Source organism: Parasteatoda tepidariorum, chromosome 9 (assembly GCF_043381705.1).
Source record: "Parasteatoda tepidariorum isolate YZ-2023 chromosome 9, CAS_Ptep_4.0, whole genome shotgun sequence".
Classification (NCBI taxonomy): Eukaryota; Metazoa; Arthropoda; class Arachnida; order Araneae; family Theridiidae; genus Parasteatoda; species Parasteatoda tepidariorum.
Genome location: NC_092212.1, coordinates 87,389,971 through 87,411,230, shown reverse-complemented (window position 1 = coordinate 87,411,230; position 21,260 = coordinate 87,389,971). Strand labels below are relative to the sequence as shown.

At 31.5% G+C, this 21,260-nt stretch overlaps 2 protein-coding genes across 4 annotated transcripts in view; one reads left to right on the top strand and one right to left on the bottom strand.

Moving 5' to 3' along the window:
- Positions 1-3,945: 3,945 nt before the first annotated feature.
- On the bottom strand, positions 3,946-12,379 carry LOC107439729 (transposable element Hobo transposase). Its single transcript, XM_016052408.3, has 3 exons — positions 12,140-12,379; positions 9,190-9,672; positions 3,946-6,678 (listed from the first exon to the last, which is right to left on the bottom strand). Exons 1-3 carry the CDS (start codon positions 12,229-12,231, stop codon positions 4,629-4,631), a joined length of 2,625 nt encoding a protein of 874 aa, XP_015907894.2. The 5' UTR covers positions 12,232-12,379; the 3' UTR covers positions 3,946-4,628.
- Positions 12,380-14,029: 1,650 nt separating this feature from the next.
- LOC107439727 (Regulator of G-protein signaling 7) overlaps positions 14,030-21,260 on the top strand; it is a 79,241-nt gene continuing 72,010 nt past the window's right edge. The window contains exons 1-3 of one of the 3 annotated variants that reach the window (XM_043054088.2): positions 14,030-14,219; positions 14,668-14,863; positions 16,558-16,662. The gene's annotated coding sequence lies outside the window, so the exon portion shown is untranslated. Of the gene's footprint in view, positions 14,220-14,363; positions 14,383-14,510; positions 14,864-16,557; positions 16,663-21,260 lie in introns of those variants that run through there. The other 2 variants (XM_071184729.1, XM_043054089.2) reach the window with 2 other exon arrangements.

Sequence of the window (21,260 nt, the reverse complement as noted above, 5' to 3'; positions counted from 1 at the left end):
TACATTTTTCTTATGCTTTCATATCTAGTTTCCATATTAATTTACCATGTTAATCTGCAGTGTTATAAAAGAAGCCCTCTGTCAAAGAGACTATCAAAATTAGATACATACAAAAATTTCTTTGTATCATGTCAAAAAAGTTATGCACAAATATCTTAAAAATTCATGTTAAGTTAAATTTTTTTACACAATAATAATTTTAAAAAAATAGAATAAGCTTATAAGCAAACAGTCAGTCTTTGGAAATCATAATTATTAATTTCTTTATTTTTCAAAATTTTTGTTACTTGCAAACATATTATGGATGTATAATTGTCATATTTTCAAGAGGAAATTAATAGTTATACCTTGTAAGCACCTAAAATGTCTAACTAAATTCAACGCTTATAAGCTTTTTAGCATAAACATTTTTTGTTAACTTTAAATGCTTGTATATAATGTAACTTTGGTTTCATGCAGGATTTTTTTTTTTAAAATAAATATTTATACAAAAAATTATTGCTTATTGGTCTAAATATGAGAATTAACCATTTGTTTAATAAATAATAGTGCAATGTTTTGTATGATGTACTTGAAAAATAAATAAGCAATGATGCCAACTTAGGGAGATTAAAAATATTTATATACATATTTAAAGATTTACATACACATTTTTTACTTCTCTGATTGTAAGTGCTTATATTATTTTCAATTTTGACTTACACGATTATGCATGATGTATCAAGGCTTTACTTGTAGCTTGAAGAATGTCGCTTGTAAAATTTCCTTTATTTTATTTGTCCAATGTTGACAGGTATGAATGATGCTGTTAATGAGAAACATACTAATCACATTGAAATAATATTCTGACAACTTTATTTATTCAATCCACATTCACTTAAAATACATTTTATTTACATTGCATCTATATACATTAATTGGTCGATAACATATCTGCACATTATATATAGTGCTGCCCATTTATCTTATAAATGAGTACTATTAAAATTTTTTTAGTCAAGCTTTCCATTTTTGGCTAATTGTCTTAGAAATTATAACATTTGGCATCACTACAACATGCCAATTTTTAAAGTTCTCAGCAACCTCCAAAAATTCATTGAGAGAAAAGAACATCTTCAAATTTTGCATTGAATTCTTTCTCGAGTAAAAGAATAAACAATTTCTTATATTTTTATAACTATGTATTTAAGAAATATTAAATTGCATTGCTTCACAAATATTGTAATTCTTTATCATGGCATTTAATAAATCAAATATCGGCACCATATTCAATATATATTTCATGGACATGCACATAAGGAACTATTAAATTTGCAATAAAGAAATTAAATTTTTATTCGATACATGTGTTAGTGAAAATGATTGGAATATATTTCTTTTATAAATCTCTAAGTGTAATTATACAGGGCTGCTAACTACTACACTTATTGTAAAATATTTGATAGAGTGGTAGACAATGCAAATTTCAAACTTTCAGAAAATTTGATAGCATTTTAAAAGCGTCACCACAAGAAAGTTGGAAGAATGTGGCATTTCATACAGGGTATCTGCTACATTTAAGATTTTCAAATTCATGATATACCGAAGTCACTATTTTCTCGGACAAAAACACAACAATAAATTTTGAAACGCATTCTAATAACATTAATTGAAATGATAGATGTAACTAAAACTGGTATACTCTGCATCTTCATATTTATAGATTTTAAATTTAAAAAACAGAGTAAAGAAAGTGTTGAAGCAATAAAATAGCTGAAAAAATACAAAAGCAAATTATTATTTTTTCTTTTTTTCTGCAGAATTATATTCTAAAGATACTTTTCTTGTTTATCAAAAGGGAGAACACTCCTGATTTTTCTGCTCTCATTTCAGAATAAAAAAAATTCGCCAATGACTGGCATGCTTCAGCTAGAATTTTAAATTAATAAAATAATAAATAACAAAAATTCTGAAATTTCAGAAGTTTAAAAGATAATTCGCTCTAGAAATGATGTTTTTCTTTCATTTTTTTAATGAACACCATAATTTTTAAAGAACATGATAAAAACATTTTATATTTTAATAAAATATGACTGCGAGTGAGGATTTTGTTACCAATTCGGTACACCATGAAACTGGGGGGAAGGGGTGAATTCATTTTAAAAAATAGATTTCTCGGCAATCTAAATCCATGATTTTTTTTTAAAAGTTAAAATCATGATAAATTATAATCAACACCAAAATTCACGACTTTTCAGGTGTGCCAATACCCTGTTCATATAAAGTTTTGTAGTTGTGTTGAAAATAACTAAATCAAAGAATTGTACATCAGAGGAAGAAAAAAAAACTTAATAACCAAAAATTTGGAAAGTTATCATCCCTACTTATACAATTATATTATCCAGGGTTCATACAGAGATCAAAAGAAGAAATCCAAGGAGTCCAAAATTTAAAAACATTGCGTAAAAGATAACTAGACAGTTTTTATTTTTTTTTTTTAAATCAAAAAGCAGTTACTATACAGAACTTGCAAAAATTTATATTTTGCATAAGATATTTTCCTCTAGCCCTTTTGAAATAAATTTCGACTTTGTCAAACCTCACCAAGAAAAATAAATAGTTATAGTAATAATTATAGTTAAAGAAAAATAATAATGAAGCTGGAAAAAATGTTTATGTGTGAAAACACATAAACATTTTTTCCAGCTTCAAATATTTTAATAAATCTTGTTAAAGTACATAGTACAGATAATACATAAGAAAATTTAAGGCAATTCATCTATAAAAAAAAATCACAGTAAATCATTAATTAAGTCTGCTTGTAACATGTAAAATTAAAATTATTTGCTGTTATTTTTTTCTTCTAACTCTTTCAATTCAATTTCTTTTCTTTTAAAGTTTTTCTTAAACTATTAGATTTTGACAGCTAAGTTATATTGTTTCGTTTTTCTGCATGGGCAGCAAATTCATCAGCAGACTTAGTAAGTTCATCTATGCAACACAATAATCTAAGGAGTTTCTAAGGACTAATTTGGAAATCTAAGTAGTTCCAAGGACTCCTTGGAGACCTTTTTATTTCCAAAGATTATAAAGGAGTCTGTATGAACCCTGATTGTCACATGTGCATACTATCCATGTAAGTNGCAACACAATAATCTAAGAAGTTTCTAAGGACTAATTTGGAAATCTAAGTAGTTCCAATTACTCCTTGGAGACCTTTTTATTTCCAAGGAGTATAAGGAGTCTGTACGAACCCTGTATCACATGTGCATACTATCTATGTAAGTAAAAGAAATATTAGAAAAACTGATTCTGAGAGCATTTCACAGAGATATTCTGGTATCTTTGCACAAATCAAGTTTTTCTGATTTTTAAATCCTGGAAAAACTTCTATTCATCCAACCACACTTTGAATAATTTTCTTGATAGTAATTTTTGGATCTAAAATTCATAAACTTGAATTTAAAAAAATAAAAAACATTTGGGCAAGCCAGTTGATGTCTTCTGACAGTGATTGTGCCAGTTGATTAGCCAGGGAATTAGCCAGTTGAATATATTCCATATTTTTTAGCCACAGTGGGAGTCACTGTGTAAGTCTTAAAAGCCAAGACCCAGTCAGTAACATAGTTAATAAGGTATAAAAGGGGTGATATCTTCTCAGTTCACTGGTATTCTTTGTTCGACAATACTGCTATGCAATTGAAGGGGGGGAACGCTAGTACAGGTAGGTACTTTAATTATGTTGCACTAGATCTGCACAATGGGCTATTGGTGAGTGTCTGGGAATCATCCCCGAGGGATGCGAGTATAAGTCTCTCATCATGCCCTAGCAATGTTTTTCCAATTACATAGCAGAATTGCCAACTTTGAAAGCTAGTAAGCATATGTTAGACATCACATATAGGGTGGATTCTGTTTTGCATGAAAATAATCTTATTTAAATAATTTATTCTTTATAAAAAAATACTTATTACTGCTATTTTATTAAAAAAAAGAATTAACAATGAACTTTTTACCACATAATATAACCTGGCCAAACTTTTACAGTTAAGTTATATAATTTCAGAAAGTTTTATATAAACTTAAACAGACTTTTACAGTATTTCAAAAATTTGGAAATATATATTTTTAAAAAAATGAAGTTGTAGTAACACACGGCACATGCATATTAACTTTTGTGGCTCCCTGTTTATATAAAATAACTCCAAGTAACAAATGACTAAGTTAACATAATTGATACTTCAGGTAATTTATCACTTATAAATAAATTAGCACAATCAGTCCATTCTGACTCTTAATCAGAGTTATAATCCTGATAAAGTTTACATATCTGATGTTTCAGTTAAGGAGTGTATACAAATCCTTTTTATGATTACACCTCACATAGTTAGAAGTGTGTTGCATATCAGTCTGTTCAAACAAAGTCAGAGTTAAGATCATATTTTATGTCGATACAAATAATAAAACTTAACGGCATAACATTTTACAAACCACAAAAGCTTCATCAAAAAACTATGTTTATATAGTCGCGTGGAAGAGAGAGAGTTGTTGCAGGAAACATCTTTATCCTCCTGGCAGACATGATATCAAGTCAAATTCAGTAAGTTAATATACACAATGTTCCAGACTAAACAAACAGGTTCGACATTTTACAAACCACGAAAAGATTTTACAAACAAAACTTTGTTTACATTGTCAGGCGGAAGAGGTAGGCGAGGACAGTGGACTTGCCAATTGTTGCTCCAGAAAATCTCATTGTCCTCAACACAGCTGGCAGGACATGATAATATCCATTGAGCTATTTTACACAAGTCCGGATATTGCTCAGAATGTGTTTTCCAGTACTTCAACACATCAAACCGACTTTCGTCTTCCAAGCCGAGCAGCTGGAATGGCTCAGAAAGATATTTCTCGAGTTCTTGTGTCGCCGCTTTTTCGCATCTGTTTGGATCATACAATTTCCCAGAGGGCAAATAATCCGATTCGGAGTAGGGTCTTCGAACATCCACCAAATCCTCTACGTTTGGCGATTCCATACATTCTTTGATAAGATTTCTCAGCTTTGCGTTTGCCTCTTTGTACTGAGTCGGAAAACCGAAATTCATTGATTTAAACCGAGGATCCAGCACCGCTGCAATGTGATGCTCCACCACCAAGTTGCTGGTGACTTCGGCCATTTCGAGAAGCATGTTACTCTTCAGTTGTTTTAGGACCGACGAATCGTCGTTGTCCAAGGAGCAGTGTTTTTGCAACTTGGAAATCCAAGGAATAACTAAGTTGATAGTTGGTTTATTTTGATATGACAAATGCAATATTGCATCTTCAAAAAGATTAAAGAACTTCACAATGGATGTGATTGTAGACTTTTCAACGGACAACAAGTGTGTAGAACTAGTATCGTTCAAAATGCTGAGAATGCAATCGTACTGTTCTTCGATAGATCGGAACAAGGCTAAAAGGGAAGTCCATTTGTTGTCGGGGCATTTTATTAACTCTTCTGGAAGCTCGTACTGGTCAGAAATTTGCTGAAAGTAACTGACAAGATCGATGCAGCTGCTCAGCAGATTTGTGAAATCAGGAAGTTCACTGTCCGTCATGGCAAATCCTTTACTGGCAGTCTGCTGAAGACTTTTTGTCAGGTTCTGTATGCAGCACTTGACACACGTTTCTTCTTTAAAAACTGGCACAAGATTGGATTCATTGTCAATGGCAATTAATCGCTTGAATGGCACAACAGGTTGGTCAGCGAGGAACAAATTCAGCCACGTCCGAACAGCCTCCGGAGTTTTTGCATCGTAATCGAAATCGTCTGTATGAATAATTACATTCTTAAGCGCACCCCCAGAATTGACGTAGCTACAATGAACACTCACAAAAGGAAATTTCACCTGCTCATCTATCCACACGCTTAACCTGTAAGTGGCACCATAGGAATGCTGAAACTCTGTGTAGAACTCATTAACGGATGTAACATAAAGGTCATTTAATATAAAGCTAGTCAATGTCGGAGTGGCACATAATAAACTATCGATATTAACATCTCCGTAGGTTTGACCAATCTTGATACACATATCTAGTATCTTGCGAAATTCTGGCTCTTGAATCATGCTTAAAGAGCTCTCGGTGCTGAGAGCACAGTTCAACAATTTTTCATGTGCAGGTATGGCATCACTTTCATTAAAAGCAGCTGTAGGCAGTTTTATGCCTTTTTTATTATTTGGAAAAAATATTATATTGGGGGTGGTCCTTTTCTTGCGTTCTTTGGGTCGAGAACAGGTTCTTATGTGGTAGCGAAGTGTAGACGTCGATTTCTGGGAATCATGTATAAATAAGGCTAAGCATTTAAAACAACCAACAAAAACTTTTGATAATACCATCTGCTCATCACCACATCTTCTAATGTAATAGGGAATTTTTAACTTTTTTGCCTCACTGCGACTTATCAGGAGCCTGATGTCTCCAAACCAATTCCAAACATCACTTTTGAACCGTCTGTTACCCTTCATGTTCATGAAAGATTTCCTGGTGATTATCGCTTTCTGTTTTTGGAAGAGCTGTTCAATAACTTCTTTCTGTTTGCGAGGATCAGTTCTAAAACGCTTCACCTTAGCTGTGGTTCCATCTTGTGAGACTATGATAGTTTTATTTTCAGGTACGGGTTGATTCTCATCATCCATCTTATCATCAGATATGAAAATACTGAAATAAAATAAATAAATTACGTTTAACAATACAACTGACCAAATAGAATGCTTCTGGTAATACACAATAAAACAAGTTGTTTTCAAGTCATCTTATAATTTTTCATATCAAAACATTAAAGCGAAAGTATTTATTAAATAGCATTACAATTGACAAAATATACTGGCCTATAAGCAAGGATGAGTTGGGTAAAAAAAAAAAGCTGAAAATAGAAATCCAAAAATGATCACAAAACAAATTTTAAATAATGGAAAAATTCCTGAAATTTGTGCAAGAAATGTATGTAAGAAGCATATATCTGTAGAACATTATCAATGTGTTAATAAAAATGTCGAATTATGAACAAGGCAAAATAAAAATGTAATTTTTTTTTTTAATTTTGCGCAAACTTTGATCTTGATGCATGAATACGAATTGCAAGAGGAGATTTTTTAAATCCCTTGAATACATATTGAGGTGTGTAATTTTAGATCGCGTGGATACAACTCTAGATGTATAATTTTAAATCATGGGAATGAAAATTGAGATATGCACGTGAATATTTGATTTTTAAATCCAGAAAATGCAATTTTGAATCGTGTTTACATAGGTAAGAAAATGCATGAAAACGAATTTTTTTCTTCAAAAGTTTGAAAAAAACCTAATTTTTTTTAGTTAAAGCAAAATTTGTTTTTTTCTTCTTTTTTTTTATTAAATTTTTTAAAAAAAGAGTAGAATCATGCCAAAGAGCAATCAAATTACACCAAATTGCAATCACAGATTGAATTGAGCTGAAATTGATTTTGAATACACATACAGAAATGTCAGCCTCAGAAAAACTAATTTTTTTAGGAGTAAACTACAATTACAACTACTTTATTACAAATGTAGTTAACTGCATAATTTTTATTTTATTTTTTAAAGTAGAGACTATGAACTGCTTTTGAAATGTAGGCATTTTGACTACTTTTCAGAGACAAATTTTGCTGGAGAATTTAATTTACGCCACCATTCAAAATTGTTTGGAATAATAAATTGGAATTGCTGATTAGAATAATAAATTGGAATCTCCTATTTAAACATGAGGAATTATTAAAAAATATTTATGTTTTGGTGTGCCAGTTTACTATTCTAAACCCTTTTTTTACAAATTACTTCTGCTTATCACTATTCACAATAAGGCCTTTGGTGAAAGCATTCCTAAAAGCGTTTTGCCAAAGGACCTGCATTAGCTCTGAACGCATATTTTCTTGGGCCTAGAAATTGATATGAATAAACTTTTTTGTCGATTGTGAAAAAGTTAAAAAATATATAAGGTTGTTTAAAATCTTAATTTACACCTCAAATATAACAGAAATTTCTACTAATCATCAAAAACCAGTGTTACACGAAAAGTTTGCTTAATGCAAATAAAAGTACAAATAAATAAATTAAAACTAGTAGCAACAATAATGTGCTTTCAGCACACTATGAAATGTGCTTTGTAGAGCATGAAATAATCATTTATCTTATTAAAATTAAAGTTATTAAAAAAAGTTCAATTAGAAAGTTTAAACCAATTCAAATGTTTTCAGTAATCCATAAAATATAGTGTTATTTCTAAATTAAATCGCAAAATACTTAAAACAAGTGACATAAATAATATTGATATTTTTGAACACAAAACTAGAATATTACACTAGAATATTATTATTTGTGCATAAAATACAAAGTGAAATTGAGTTATTATAATCAATATATTTTTCTCTCAAAATTAAAATTCATTTTACACTCTCAGATCTAAATTTTTTGATGTCAACTGGTAGCATAATCACCCTAACTTACATGTTGTAACACAGTATTGTAAAGGTTTAAATGTTTCTGGCCAAATCTGTGACTACTCAAAATTACCAGATTTGATAATTTCATAGATTCCACCAGATTTGAAAAATTGCCCACAAATCAGTCATGATAAATCTACAAATGACTTAAAATTAAAACTTTAATGCTAAGTAAGTATATAAATGAGATTAAAATATTTTAATGTTTGAAAATGAGTCAAACAGGGTTGGCAGGTTTTTGACATGTGACATTTTTTGACAGTTTAAACCATGGTTTAAACCGTCANGTTTTGAAGTTAATATATTTTCTTGGCAAACTTCAGTTTTTGACATTTTCGACGGGTTTTTGACGGTTTAAACCAGTATTATACCCCTGTCATGTCAAAAACCACTTTTTGACGTCAAAAACCCAACCCTGGAGTCAAACATATATTATTAAGCTTGCAAAATGATCTGCAGACTTTGAATTGCACCCTCTACTTTCTTCACAAAAAAAATGTACAATTTACTTAAGAAAAATGACTTTCAAACTAATTTCAATAATTAAAAAAACAATGAAAATTCAAAGGCTCCAATTTGAGTGAACGAGATTCGAGCCCAGTTTGAGTAAGGGCTTTAATAACCTTATTTTTTTAAAAAAACTAACTAAAACTAAAAAAACTAACTAAACTAAAAATTAGAATAAATAGCTAAAAAAATATATTATTACCATTCTTTGGGTCTCGTGCAAGCCCTGACGTGATAACGAAGTGTGGAAGTTGAATGGTGCTGAGAATCGTACATAAATAATGCAGAGCATCGAAAACAACCCACAAATACTTTGCATATCATCTGTTGCTCATCTCCATTTACTCTTATGTAATAGGGTATCTTCAGCCTTTCCGCATCATTCTCAGTAATGAACAACCTCACATCTCCAAACCAATTCCAGACATCGCTTTTAAACTGTTTGTTTCCTTTCGAGTTATGCAACGAAGTCTTGTTGACGATGGTGGCTTTGTTCTGAGCCACGAGCTGCTGCATGATGGCCTTGAGCTTGCGCGTGTCAGGGTTAAAGAACTGGCCACCGGTATCCGCACAAGCATCTTCTATGTCGGTGACTGTGGTGTCTGTTTCCTGCACAGACGCGTGAGTTGGGATGATAGAGCCATCCTGGTCAGCAATGCAAATTACAATATTTTCACCATATGCGCTGTAACAAAATAAATAATTATTAAGAATGAGTTTTTAAAAATAAATTTATCACAGTGGCCATACTACCTCGGAATATTTCTGGGTACAGAAAATATTTCTCCAAATAATAATAATAGTAATGCAGTAATATTATTAATATTTTACAAAAATTGTATTTTTTATTTTACATCTTAAACTTTAAAAAAAAAAAAAAAAAGGTCAAATTATGACTATTGAAATACGAGACAAGATAGGATACTTTAATGTGGGAAAGGGGGGATGAAAAAAAGAACATAATTTTTAAAATGAACTATCTTTTAAGCTTTAGAGATTTCAGATTTTTTTCTTTTTATTTTATAATTGAAATTCCAGCTAAAGAAAATTCTAGCTTCATTATGGAATTTTTTTATTCTGAAAAAATTTAAAAAATCATGACCATTTGCTTCCCTTCGGATGCACGAGAAAAATATCTTTTTAAGTCTAATTCTAGAGGTGAAAAAAAATTTCTGCTGAAACTTTTTTATTTTTTTACTTTTCAAAGGAAAAATCTATCCCCAAGAAATCTGTAACGTTTTGCGACAATGCCGCTGTAATTCTGTCACAGAGTATATGACAAGAATTCTGATAGAAAAATAAAATATTTCGTGCAACTCTATTGTTAGAGCAAGTAGGAAAAAAAGGGTCACAATGTACCACCTCCTTTTAAATCCATTTCTATCCAACTTTGTCTTTAGCATGCATGAAGTTTCATAAAAGGTAGCATGGTAATAGTTCTAGGCAAGCCACACAAACAAAAAATAAAAGAACTACATGGGAAATACAAAGAAAGCAATTAAGGGGAAATATTAAGTTTAGCATGGTAATAGTTCTAGGCAAGCCACAAAAAAAAAAAAAAAAAAAAAAACNATTATTCTAAGAAAGCAATTAAGGGGAAATATTAAGTTTTGAGGTTAAATATTGCTGTTTTTCATCATCAGTGTTTTCACTATAGCGCGAGAATCTCGCATATTTTTTTCTTTTCTAGCATTAAGAAATGATTAGCGCGAGAAGTTTGCGCACTGAATTTATCAATTTTAAAATGCACGAATCTCTCGAATTTTGGAAAAAATTTAGTCTTCCGTCATTTTGAAAAAGACATGAAAACAGCTACAACAAGTCTTGAGAAAAAAAGTGAGTTCTTTATAATAAGTTGTTTAAAGTATCTCTATTTTTCGCTGTTAATGAATTACCAAACTCCCTCATCGACAATTTAGAGCAATTTGTAAAAGTTTAAGTCTGTGAAAACTAATCTGGAAGACCTAACAAAGAGTATTGGAAATAACTTCAACAACTTCACTATTCCATAACAGAAATAATTGAAGAATCTATGCTGGCAGATGTAGAGGATAGGAAAGTGTGTGCACAATGCTACAAATTTAATTAGTGATTCCGAATAGTACAGCATCTGTTGCAAGGTTATTTAGCCCCCAAACCGAATTAAAGCAAAATATCATAACAGATCGATTGGTAAGCATTTGAGTAAACCTAATGAGAATAGCTAATGGAAAAGTAGATACAGAACGTTTTCCATATGATAATGCCGCAAAAATATCCAATGTTCAATAGTTTAGAAATTAGAAGATGTTAAAAATTTATTGTAATTGAAGAAATAATTTTTTTCCAAGTATATTCGTGTTTTTTTAATTTTTAGAAATCTCACTTNAACTACATGGGATATTCTAAGAAAGCAATTAAGGGGAAATATTAAGTTTTGAGGTTAAATATTGCTGTTTTTCATCATGTTTCTAAAAATTATTTGCATATTTCATATTATTATTTATTTCGCCTTTACATGAAACACAGGTGGACTACCATACAATGTGCCTAAAATTACAATTTAATTTTAATAGCTTATTTATTTTAACTAAATTTACATATTAATTCATAATTACACAAATGTGAAATATTAATATTAGAAAATAATTAAAACAATAAAAAGTATCTTAATATTATAATAAACTGATAATTTTTTGAAAATATTAAATATAGAAATATGTGAATAATAATAAAAATGTGTTATAATAATTACAATATAAATTTATATAAAAAAGTGGAATTTCTATGCTAATAAAAGAATTAAAAAAATAGGATAAATTAATATAAGTGTAAATAATTATAATAATTGACAAGGTGACACATCATTTTATCAGATAAATAAATAAGCAACGTTAGAAGGTACAAACATACTCTTTCATGTTAAAATATAAACAAACGCATGATCATCAAACTCAGGTTTTTAGTATGTCACATATTAGAACTTAGTGTAAATCTGTGATGAAAATCTTTAGGTTTAATATAGGTAATCACGGATTTACACAAAGCAGTATAAATCAGCGATTGCTTTTACACAATAAAAATATGTTAAGATAGAGTTGTTCAAAGTATATAAACGGAAGTTTGCATTTTTTACAAATATTGTAGCCTTGCAAATAATTCATTGCTCTTACCCAACAGTTTCGTTGCAATTCAAAGTCTCTAATGCATCAACAAACGCCGCAACATCAGAACTACAAACTAATGAGCTAGATGCGTTTTCCATTATTTTCAGTCTTCACTTTTGGAAAACTATAAAAGAACAAGATACATTTATATATTTAACTAATTAATAAACGCAACGAGAATAAACGTTATAGAATATTGGTAAAGTATTATTGAACTAGAGTTTTAATTTATAATAAAAAATATGCATTTTGCTTGCATAGCGGAACATTCAGAGTGATGCCATTAAATTTTTATTTATTTCAATTTAAGGACCGTTTTTGTTGTACGCATCTCCAACGTTCCGATTCTAAACAGGTTTTTATAATGAGTTATTGAGTAAAATATGTTGAGTGCAGTTTTAATCATTTTAAGTCTGCATCTGCATGTTCATTATTTAAGATTGTTTCAGTTTCTTCGTTAAATGTTTATGTTGAATTGTAAATAAATTTGTAAATAACACAAAATTATCAGATTTAAGTAAAATTATTGAGTCTGGTTAAAAAATATTTAGGTAATTTTTAGCTTTAAATTCATTGCTTAAAATCGTATTTTATATAACTAAGCCATCCCGCAGCGTATTGATCGCTAAGACACGGTTCCCAGTAAAACACCGAAGTCAATCATCACTGGCTACGGTCAGTAAGCGGGTGGGTGACCACTTTGCCTGAGTAGGACTACAGCCTGAATAGGACTACTTTGATCAAACTACTTATTTGGCCGAGGGTGCGCGGTATCGGTCCTTGTTAAACTGTTCTAGAGCAAAGTTCTCGACTTCGAGTAGCAGGGGAACCATTCCTTCTGCAGAGGATAGAAATTGTGACGGCATGTCTTCCGATCATTCTCAGAGATGTTTACCAGACCGTCGCCAATAGCCCATTGTGCAGCTCTAGCGCGACGTAAGTGAACTACAACTACTACAATAACATGTCTAGTTGAAATTTTAAAACGCGACTTTCTGCCGCCTAAGAAGGCTAAATTCGCAATCGCAACGCTCGAATATGCCATCTAGGAAGAAGACTGGTTCCATGGCTTGTCCCTTCCCTCTCCTTCTTTTCTCAGTTGTATAGGAATGATCTACGATATTTCTCACTTTCTTAATATTTTTCGTATTTGATTGTCATAAATATTTATTAAAATTTCCACGACGCTTTCTTTTGGAACTATGTTGAATGTAGTTTTCAGTTTCATATAGTTTCCTAACTTTTTAAATTATTTAAATAATCAAGATAGAAACTAACGTACTTTATTCTCCTCTGACTCTCCACATGCTAATGGTGAACCCATGCGAAGTACTGCGATAGATAGAGAGTTCTGCCCTACGCCATCTGTAGTCCATTTCGATCACCGGTTCACAGCGCAGCCGAGAGAAGTGGATAACCTGATGAGTGAGAGTTTCGTCAGCAACATTCTGAATTGTGAGACCACGCTCCCATTCTATGGTACGAAGCACCGAATTATAAATCTCAAGTCTGCGAGTTCAAATCCTTGGTTGGTGTGTCATAGCATAAGTAAATAAAAATACTTATTGTTAGCTCGTTTTCTTTCTTTTTTGTAGCAGATTTCAGTCTCGCAGTGGACTAATCTTAAACACACGGTTCCCAGTAGGACACCGAAGTCAAGCATCATTGGCTGTGGTCAGTAAGCGGGTGGGTGACCACTTGGATCAGTCTGCGTAGAGACCAAGGGTGCGCGGTATTTAACTGTTAACGTCCTCGTTAAACTGTTCTACCGTAAAGTGCTCGACTTCGCATGCAGGTCGTCTGGCTACCAATGCACAGGAGCCATCTCCTCTGCCGAACATCAAAATTGCGATGGCATGTCTTCGGATCATCCTCAGGGATATTTCCCAGACTCATGGCCTGATTATCACAAAGGCTCGGTATTTTTGAGGGGCCTCTAAAATTAGTAAAGAGTCCTCAATATTACAACTTCTTTTGAATACTGAAAGAAACAGTTTTTCTCAAATTTTCTTTACATCGTGATGCAACCAAACTCACGTAAACATTGCACAAATCAGAATAAAGATATGTAATTCTCCCGCTTGATGTAATAAAAGCCTATCTGTATTTTCTGCTTTCTAACATTGCTCATGGGCTGCAATAGTGGCACAATTCAAAAAACACTCGTTTTGGATTAAGAACAGGAGCAAATATGAAAATAGACATTCTTTTCAACGCAATACTAGCACAACTCATAATTCAACTTGAAGGTAATCTTCGTTAAAGCAAACTAAAGCTTTTCTTACGCATTTTCATTAACAATGAAAACTTTAAACTTTAAACCCACTTACCTCAAAACATGATTTTTTAAGTTGTGCCGCTATTGCAGCCCATGAGCGACGTGTTTGAAATACTTTGAAGAAATGTTTTGATTCTTTGAATAATATGAAAGTTGAGAATTGAAACTCTAAATGTCTTCAACTGGTTGAAACTCTACCATATCATTATTTTCAGTTGTTCAAATTTGCTCTTATGTATCTATAATTTAATGACAGGTCAGTTAAGCAACGGAGTAACACAGTTTCCACGACAACGGCTGTAATCCGGTCTGCTTACCCTTCTCTCCAGTGCCAACTTAAGGTGGAATGGACTATAGTACATATTGAGAAAGCACTGTCTTTAGCTCCTAATATGTTGACACCTGAAGCAAAACTAGAATTAGCTGCAATCAAAAAGGAACGGGAAAACAAGGTATGCATTATTTACATTTGAATATTTACTTTGAATGTTTTGATGGTAGATTTTCTTTAATTCATTATTTTCTCAGGGACAGATTTTATACATTTAAAAGATTTAAACAGTTCTTGTAGCTGAAAAGAGCATTCATTACTTAGGCAATAAAAACTTGAAAAGAATAAAAATAGTTTTAAAAAATGCCGTTTTACTGAGATATATTCATTATTGCGTATCAATTGTGTACAACTCTGATTTTATACGGGCATGACATTTATGTAATCTGTTTAATTCAGATCTTGTTCTAGAGTTGATTGATCAAAACCAAAACTACCAAGTTTGAAGCCAATCATTTTACTGTTAAATCAAAAGAGTTTGCATACCCTTCAATCAAAAAAGAGATTCTACTTATTTCATATGACCTTATAAAGAATTATGTTTGCATTGAAACTTTGTTTATAAAGAAACTAAATAATAATTTGAAATTGTACTTGTTTCATTTTATTGGTTGAAATATGTTCTATTGAATCAAGTTGCTAAATTTTAACCTTTAAAGCGTTATAAGTCTTTAAAACTTCTTCAAATCTGTTCTAAAAATTTTATAAAAGTTGGTAAGATTTTAATTAGTTTCTTAACGAAATATAGATGGAAAAAAAAGAAGGCATATGTGTAGTAGAGTAATGTAAGTAATGTGTTACAATTTTCTTTTTAATTATCAGCTGTAACTTCGGGCCCCCGTGGCTGAATCGCAGCAACAGGGCGACATTGTTGCAGAACGTTACAGAGTTCTTGCAGAAAGATTTTTCTTTTGAAAAAAAAATTGCTTTTCTTTTCTACAAAAATTTACACGTAATATTTGAATCATGCTTTTGGATAATCACTTTTTGATACGCTGAATTTACGACGATAGTATTGTAAATCGATGTTATGTTTTAATTGTATTTTCGGCAGTTATTGATATTGATTTTCACGTGGCTTTTAAATATCCCGATATATTTCAAACGATATGGAAACTTCGAATCGTGCATTTGAGTATTTACTTTTTAAGGCGGCGATAATTCTATCGAATTTTTGGCAGTTTTTGTTATTGATTTCTCCGTAGTTTTTTACATCGATATTTTTTTAATGCTATAAAATTTATGACAACAAAGGAGCCCGATTTGCGTAATTTCGACGTCGATCTTTTTCGGCAATAACAACTACGGATTTCATGATTTTTAATAATATTTTTTATTGTGATAATTAGTATTTACAAAATCCGAAGAAGGAAATAATTTGTGTCTTCCCCCCCCCTACAAAATGCTGGAATATGACTCATGATATTAGAATATAAAATTATGACGTGTTTTATTGAAAAAAAATTATATAGTTTTTTTTTCTTGTAAACACAGCTCTTTTGTTATTTTAAATTAGTAACATATATATTTATTATTAAAAGTATCTTGCAGAAAAATATTAGTGCTAGAGTGTTTTGGTGCAGATAGCACTACCCTCTTCTTTTAATAATCCTCAATTTATACAAAATATTATTATGGTTGTCTATTATAATAAATGGTTATTGGTTTAAATTAAATTCTATTTAATCCCAATGACTGGTTTTTCTTTTTCGATATGCTAAAGTATATTTTAATATACTTTAGCATATCTAAAAAATGGATATGCTAATGGAAAGTTTGGAATAACGAATTTATCATGCTTTTCTTTAACTTTAGGTTAAGCACTTGAAAAAAAACTGGAAGCAAAGCATCGAGCATTGCAATCCTGTGTAACTAGGAATGTTGATGAAGTTAATTCTGCTTTGCAGTCTAATCTAGAGGGTAAGGCAATAATTGTTATTGTTTTGCTTTATATGTGGATGTTATGTTTTTGTTCTAAAATTAATTTTCTAACAATGTTAAACAATTCAAAAGTAAGGTGGGTACAGCAGAAGTCCGTGAAAGTTCTTGTTTGTGGTCTTTAACTGTTTTCATTTGAACATAACTTTGTTTCTTTTTTAATATTCTGCTTTTATATTTAGTAATACTTAAGGTCAAGTTTTAAAAGCAGGAAAAACCTATTATGTTATAAGTTGAATCAGATATTACTACAAAACAGGACTTTAAAATTCTCAGAAAATTATTTGCTAAAAAAAAAGTTTAAAAAAATCTTACAAAGTCCATTGTATTGAATACCTTTAAATGTATCAATATTTTGAGTATAATATTTGAATATTGATACATTGAGTATCATTGAATATAATTTTAATTTTCATGAAATGTTTTATATCTGAATAAATTATTATTTAAATGTGTTTTTAATTTTCTGTGAGTAGATATAATTTGACTCTTTTGAATATTTTTTACAAGTTGAAATGCATTTTTTAGTAAAAATTATAATTAATAACCTTAATATCTTAGCATGCATGCTGAACTTATCATTCAATCTAATGAAAGGTGGGCTAGCTTTGTGTTGGTTTAAGCACTAAATAAAAAAAATAATTACAGCTTACAATAAAAAATAATTCAGCTGATCAGTGACTTTTATCAAAAATCACTGATATCAATTGTTTGTGGTTACCAAACTATTTTTATTTTGACATAACATTGTTTTGTTGTTTTATATTTTGCTCTAATATGCGTAAACTTTATCTTAGAAAAATAATCTTCAATTGTTTGCTTTCAAAAGTTCTCAGAATGTTTCTTTTGAATTATGCAGTTCAATAGACTCTTTTTCATTGTTAGGATTACTCTGAGGTAATTTAAATTTAAAATATTTTGCAAAGGAGGGATCCGGAAAATAGGGTGGGCCTTGGGCCTGAATTTGTCTTGATCGGTCTCTGCCCAGACAGCTGCCCATTTGCACAGACAGGGCACATTGTGCAGCTCTAGTAAGATGTAAATAAAGTACTTACCTATAACAGATGTAAAAAAAATTTTTTTTTACACAGTATGATAATTTTAACAAAATATTTTAAATAATGGTTCTCAATATTTTACTTTATAAAGAAAGCGCCGGGGACACTTATAGATTTCTCGTGTTCTATTCATATACATAAATGCTTTTATTTCAGCCTACAATTTTCAAACTCGAAACCATTTATTATTTGAAAACATCTAAGAGATAACACATGGCCAGGCCTCGTAATTATAGACGAATTATTGGGGCACAAGGGGGCTGAAATGTAGTGTCACTGTCCCGTCCTGATTTGAACATTTGTTATAAATTCTAAAATTACTTTTTTAAAAAAAGGTGACCTTAAATGTGATTTATTTCAGATAGTCTTAATCTAGCCACGATGACTCAGGGGATAGAGCGCTCGCCTTCCAATGAGGTGAACCGGATTCGAATCCCAGTCGATACGAATTCCGCATCCGGCTTACACCGACTTCAGTGCTGACGTGAAATATACTCAGTGGTAGACGGATCATGGGTTAGAGTCCCCTTGCCGTCAGGCTAGCCGTGGGAGGTTTTCGTGGTCTTCCACTCCATGTAATGCAAATGCGGGTTAGCTCCATCAAAAAGTCCTCCACGAAGACATGTTTCTCCCATCACTCGATCCAGGAGCTCCTTTGTCTTCTGGATAGGGTTCAAAATGACAAGGCTACGGAGTTGAACATTAGCTGTCGTAAACCCATAAAATTGGGTCGGTACTGTTCAACGACGGTTATGAAACTATAAAAAGATAGTCTTAATCGATTCGCGTCATTTGAGAGATAACCTCGTGGATTCACATCGAATAAATGAAAAGTGGAGTCCCAAATATTTTACTATCAGTCTATTTCAAAAAGAGATAATCCACTCATAACTATTATGATATCTTATAAATGACGAAGCATGTAGTGAGGTTAGATCTGGTCACTAATCAACTAAAAAAATTTATTATTCGTAATCAAAAGTTTCTAATTTGGCTGTCTCCTCTCAGTTAGGTACTTAAATCAATCGGTCTACAATGGGTTAATAAAACTTTTATAATATACCATGTTCTTCTACTGTTTTAATACCAGTTTGCCTTCTTTTTCCTGAAAGAAACTGTGATTTAGTATTCTGCATAACTTTTTAATTTTTTTTTTTATTAAAATTTAAAGTTTTATTATTTTTAGTTAATTAAAAATTCGATTGAGAACTTTCATCAGGCCACCCATTGGCAAATGCGATAGTAGATAGTTGTTGCAGTTCATTTACGTCGCACTAGAGCTGCACAATGGGCTATTGGCGAAGGTCTGGGAAACATCCCTGAGGATGATCTGAAGACATGTTATCACAATTTTGATCCTCTGCAGAGGAGATGGTACCCCCGCTTCGGTAGCCCAACGACCTGCATGCGAAGTCGAGCACTTTACGGTAGCACAGTTTAACGAGGACCCATACCGCACACCTTCGGTCCCAAGTGGTCACCCACCCGCACACTGACCGCAGCCAGTGATGCTTGACCTCGGCGATCTGCTGAAAACCGTGTCTTAACGATCAGTCTACTGCGGAACGATAGTAGATAGTACATTCTAAATAAAAAATACATACTTCGGATTTTTGCCGTTTAAAGAGTAGTGGTTGCTAAACCTTAAAAAGCAACTACTGTTACATTTCTAGTGGTTTGTTGAATTAATGTATCCAGACTGCATTGAAATGGATTTTCGTTGTTGTCGTCTGCCATTAAAGCAAGAGGGATGCGCTTCTTCTTGTTTTCCACTGGCACCATCTATGGCCAAGAATACGACTTCTGCTACACGCATACGTCACAGCCTGTTTTTACAGAGAGCATACATCCATACACCATCAATCCCTCCACCGATTGTAATATTGACCTAAACCAGAGCACTATCAATCTACGATCCAGTACCCTTAGAGGTATTGATATCAAAATGTCTTAAAGGGATACTTAAAATAATGCTTTAGTTTACTTATACTCCCTCCGTATTTGATACTTTTAGGTCTAAAATGTTTATCCAAATCAGTTGCCACATTTATAGTAGGTGGAGTCATAAATAACTTCCGAAGGCGGGGGTTGAGGAGATGGACAACAGTAAATAGGGCCGTCGGGTTGGGAGGTCACGGATGGTCCAAAGATTTTCATTATTCAGCAAATTTACAAACATTTATTTTCTCTCTTTTTATTCAGAAAACAAAATGAAATTATTGAGTATTAAACATTTATTAGACTTTTCTTTAATCTTACTGTACTATCGTATCAGATATGTACGTACTTCTAAATTCTTTTGCCTTCTTTGCCAATGAAAAGTCAATTTGTGTATCGCTCGTCATGGAATTCCAGTTTTCAAATACAAGCGAGTCAGTTTCATCAGAAACAGAGGCATAGGACATCAATTAGCATCAAAAATCCCCTCGTTTTTCCTTTTATGGAAAAGAGGAATTTACAAGTAGTATGAAATTAAAACGAATTAAGTCACTTCCTACTTAGATTAACAATGGAAAGATTTATTTCAGTTACTTTTTTATTAAATAATTACATTTTTTTCTCTAAAAAACTAAAATTAATTAAATTTAATAAATGAATTATTATTTTTAAAAAAACTTTATTAATATCAAGTGTCGACTTCCACTACCAGTTTAAAAAAAATGTATTTGAACTTGAATAAAAAGTATTTTATTAACGATTGAAAATTTGAACCATATAAATATGTAAAGGGTATAGGAGTGTGATTGAAATAAAAAAGCGCGAGGTATCAGACAAGTATAAAACAGGGGCTCTACTATAAAAGTATAAATTTGGTTCACATGTGCTACCACGTAATGTTCTTTCTTGAATTTATCTGACACAGCGAATGTAAAATAATTAAATATTTAAATTTTAAAAACTATTTTTTTTTGTTCGAATAGAGCTACCGTTTGATCAAATAGTTAGAAATTATCACTGATGTTATTTTTAAAATATGAGAAGAAAAACTGAATCGCTTATAGTAAAATTTAAAACAATGACTTATGCTTTAAACCAGGGATGGGCAAACTACGGCCCATCCCTGGTTTTATCCGGCCCGCGGATAGAATCTGAAGTTGCCAATCCGTGGCGAATATAAACAAATATACATCCATTTTCTTGTGTACTTTGTACTTCTATTTTCGTTCTTTCTTTTTTAGCAAAGTTACTGATGATCTTTTTACTATTTTCGTTCTACGAAGCATAAATTGATGGCTTCAATTCGTAAAATGTTGAAGTTCTTTATAGAATAGCCGTAGATTGGCGCCATTTAAAGTAGTGGAGCATCGTTTATACGACGCCGAAGGGACCACCGAAAAACGTCGTATAAACGATAACGTCGTATAATCGATTTTTACTTCTAAAACTGAAACTAACTCTGTTTTCAGTTAATTTTAATGTTTAACGTGTTGATTTACATAAATTTCTAAATTAGACAAAGCAAAACAAACAAATAACCAAAGAAGAAAAATTGCAGTGAGCAATTTGAATGTATGTTACCTT

Excerpts from the sequence above, each read along its gene's own strand:
- LOC107439729 (XM_016052408.3), bottom strand. The coding sequence starts at position 12,231 with ATGGAAAACGCATCTAGCTCATTAGTTTGTAGTTCTGATGTTGCGGCG. Across the intron at positions 9,673-12,139 it reads AATTGCAACGAAACTGTTGG|CGCATATGGTGAAAATATTG; the intron begins GTAAGAGCAATG and ends ATTTTGTTACAG. Across the intron at positions 6,679-9,189 it reads TGCACGAGACCCAAAGAATG|TATTTTCATATCTGATGATA; the intron begins GTAATAATATAT and ends ATTTTATTTCAG.